This window comes from Crotalus tigris, unplaced genomic scaffold (genome assembly GCF_016545835.1).
Source record: "Crotalus tigris isolate CLP2741 ecotype Arizona unplaced genomic scaffold, ASM1654583v1 scf7180000021113.187851, whole genome shotgun sequence".
NCBI classification, from domain to species: domain Eukaryota; kingdom Metazoa; phylum Chordata; class Lepidosauria; order Squamata; family Viperidae; genus Crotalus; species Crotalus tigris.
The window spans coordinates 115,770-119,209 of NW_024098355.1; the positions used below are offsets into that span (position 1 = coordinate 115,770).

General features: G+C 39.9%; 1 protein-coding gene across 1 annotated transcript; it reads right to left on the reverse strand.

Annotated features, from left to right (window-relative positions):
- Positions 1 to 402: 402 nt before the first annotated feature.
- Positions 403 to 1,320, reverse strand: LOC120320023 (mas-related G-protein coupled receptor member H-like). Its single transcript, XM_039369448.1, has one exon. The coding sequence runs from the start codon at positions 1,318 to 1,320 to the stop codon at positions 403 to 405; it is 918 nt and encodes a 305-aa protein (XP_039225382.1).
- Positions 1,321 to 3,440: the final 2,120 nt, after the last annotated feature.

Genomic DNA, 3,440 nt, shown 5'->3' on the forward strand with positions numbered 1-3,440 from the left:
TTATTTCATCACATGAAATTACGTCTCACTTCATGTAATTCTTTATTTCATAACATCAAATGATATGTCTGACGTCAGACAATTCTTCTTTATATAATATTATAGCCTGGGGATTTTTGATTTTGCCTGTGACCCCCATTTCTCTTCTGTTGCTCCCAAGAAATGGGATATACTTGAAAACTGACTCTCTTGCTCTTTCCCTTTTTAGTAAGAGGCTAAAGCCTTGCCATTAATTACTGAATTCCAACTGGTTTCTAATTTAATTTAATTTTCCTCACTGTTGCTTCATTTCACAAATTCGTTGCCTTTAAGTGACACCTATATGATTCCAGCCTCAAGTGCAACTTATTCATTGCTACTCAGAAGGAAGCCCAGAGGCCTTGTGAGAGGATTTGAACTCTTCTATCTCCCTCCAGTAACTTCACCTTCTTTGAAGATGTTTTGCAAACGGACCTTCATGCTCTCCTTGGACCGAGCTCCTTTTTTCCTCCCAACTAGAAAATAGATCACTGGATTAATGCTGCTATTTAGGCAGGAAAACAATAAAATCAAATATCCGACATTAGTTTCATGTTCAATACCAAAAAAACTAGCAATCACTGCAAAGACAGATAATGGAAAAGAAAGGATGAGGAAACAGAGAAGAGTGATTAAAATCAACAATAAAAGCCGACCCTGATTCCTCTGATTCGATTTAATACACACTTTGATGAAAAGGACCACAGTAGAGAGAGTGATCAATGGAAGGCAAACTATAGCAGTCACAAGGAAATAAAGACTGGAGAGGCTGTCATTCACAATGACTTTTGTGACCATCATAATGTCCACAGTTCCAACAAGGAGGAAAGAGGAGGTCCAGAGGATGACACAGACCGCAGGGGACAAATGTTTTGGCCGGGAACAGCGATGCCAGATTGGGAAGAGGACAGCCACACACCGGTCAATGCTGATGGCCGTCATAAGAAAGTGAGTATTGACGTACATCATGTGGGACAAAGAAGAACAGATGGGGCCGAGAATGCTTCCTAGCAAGTCGGTAAATTGCAAGATGAAATATATAACTATAAATGTGAGGAACCAAAAGTCTGCAATGGCCAAGTTAAGGATGAATGTGGTGAAACAGTTTCTCTTCATTTGGAAGCCAAGTAGCCAGATGATGTAGCCATTGCCCACAAATCCAATACAGCAGACCATTAAAACAATGCCTCTCCAAAGAATCAATTCTATATCAGAAAGGGTGAGTTGTTCTGTGTGTTCACTGGCATTATTATATCCATAATAATTCTCTGTAGCATTCAGATCTCCCAGGCTGGAATTCATCATTAAGCTTTTGTAATCCTCTGGTTATCTTTCTGAGGGGAAGCTCCTATTAGAAGAAAAAAAAAGAAGAATGGATTCAATCATTCCTGTCTCCTAAATAACATCAATATTGGGGCCACTTGGTGCTCTCTCAGCTTACTTGTTTTCTTGCAGACTTTTCATTACTCAAACTAGGTAACATCATCAGTGCTAGTCCCAGCACAGTGCTAGCCCTGATGATGTTACCTAGTTTGGGAAAGAGATGGCTTAAAAAGCAAGCTCAGAGAGTACCAAGGACCCCTCACTGCAACCCAGGCTACAAATATTCTCCTTTATTGGTATCAATATTGCCATAACTTCTAGAAGAAGGGGTCCACCAATTCTCCAAAGCACCTTAGGGCAGAACAAGACGTAATGGATGGAAACATATTAAGGAGTGATCCAACTTGGAACTAAGGAGAAATTTCCTGACATTTAGTGCAATTAACCAGTGGAACAACTTGTCTTCAGAAGCTGGGGATGCTTCAACAGTGGAGGTTTTTAAGAAGAGATTGGACAACCATTGGTCTGAAATGGTGTCTCTTCTTAAAAAGCTCAAGTGATGGAGCACCCCCAGCTTCTGAAGGCAAGCTGTTCCATTAATTAATTCTGATTCTGATCTCTCCTTGATTAGTTAAATATAGAACATTTCCAGTCTCTCTCTCTCTCTCTCTCTCTCTCTCTCTCTCTCTCTCTCTCTCTCTCTCTCTCTGTGTGTGTGTGTGTGTGTGTGTGTGTGTGCGTGTGTGTGTGTGTGTGTGTGTGCAAACTGGAACTTTCCAAATTGAGGCACAAAAATGAGATGGGTTTTCATACAGAACTGAAAAGCCAAAACTGATGAGAAAGAATTAAGAATAAGCTAAAGAAACATTTTATTTCCTTGATCTTGGTGTTTGGTTCCGGCTAACGAAACACTTCAAAGAACTTCCAGGCTTTGATTTCCCTAAAATTCTTTTATTGCTTCAAAATGTCGGCACAGGCATAAAGGAAGGTTTATGCTAAGATCTAAGTTCTCTTCCTATGAGCAGTTAAATTATCAGCATGCTCCCTCCCTAAATTCGCTATCTTATATCACATTATCCAATTAGTGTGAAGGTCAAAGGTTTCCTTCCTCTTTCTTTCCTGGGCTTTAACCCCCCCCCCTTCTGCTCTGTATTAACCCCAAAAATACCAGACAGTTCTGCATATTGTCAAAGCAAGAATATACAGTATTTGCAGCATTGACACTTGGGCTTCAGACAGTTTATTTGCTTCTGACATACTTGTATTGTCATATTGGCGAAAAATTGGTTGGAAAATGAGTAAAAAACCAGGAAACCTCAACTGAGACTGATATGAAAGTCGACATATAAATATCAAGTATACAAAACATCTATCTATCTATCTATCTATCTATCTATCTATCTATCTATCTATCTATCTATCTATGTATCTATCTTGCTATCTAGTTATCTAGCTATCTAGCTATCTAGCTACTTACCTATATGATTTTAGGTCCTTTTCTATTCCCCCCTAGAAAGGAATAGTATCTCTTGAGTCTAGCAGTGTTGAGGGGCATCACAGGGTTCCTTGTAAAACAGGAAAGTATTAAGAAGAGGCTGACCTGGCCAGGTAAGGGTTCATATGATCCTCAGCTATGCAGAAAAAAATTGCATGCCAAATAGGCCGGCATTTGATAGCATTACTCCATGGCAGTGTCATGACAGCACTAAGCTTCTTTTAGAAACCCCCCCCCCACCTTGTGCTCCAGTAAACCCAGGCCCTTGATTTAACTCTTAGTCTACATGAGACAGAATATAGGAAGGCTATAAACAAGAGGCAATTTCTGTCGTGTTTTGCATGAAGGCGAGAAATCTACAATCAGAAGTTCACCATAAAACTTCTCAGATGAGAGGTCCAACTGAAATAAAAGAAGAATATCTCTCTCCTTGACAGTTGCCAAGGCTCATGGGCAACCTCCCCATTGTACAGTTGGTGATTATCTTGCAAATAACAGGAACCAGACTGTCTTATCACTTGATGCTCACATTTGATTGTGCAAGACAAAAAATATATCTCAGCGTCTGAGGCTTTTAACAAGATCTGCTTACCCATCCCAGAAA

Coding starts and splice junctions, on each gene's coding strand:
- LOC120320023 (XM_039369448.1), bottom strand. CDS start 1,320: ATGAATTCCAGCCTGGGAGATCTGAATGCTACAGAGAATTATTATGGA.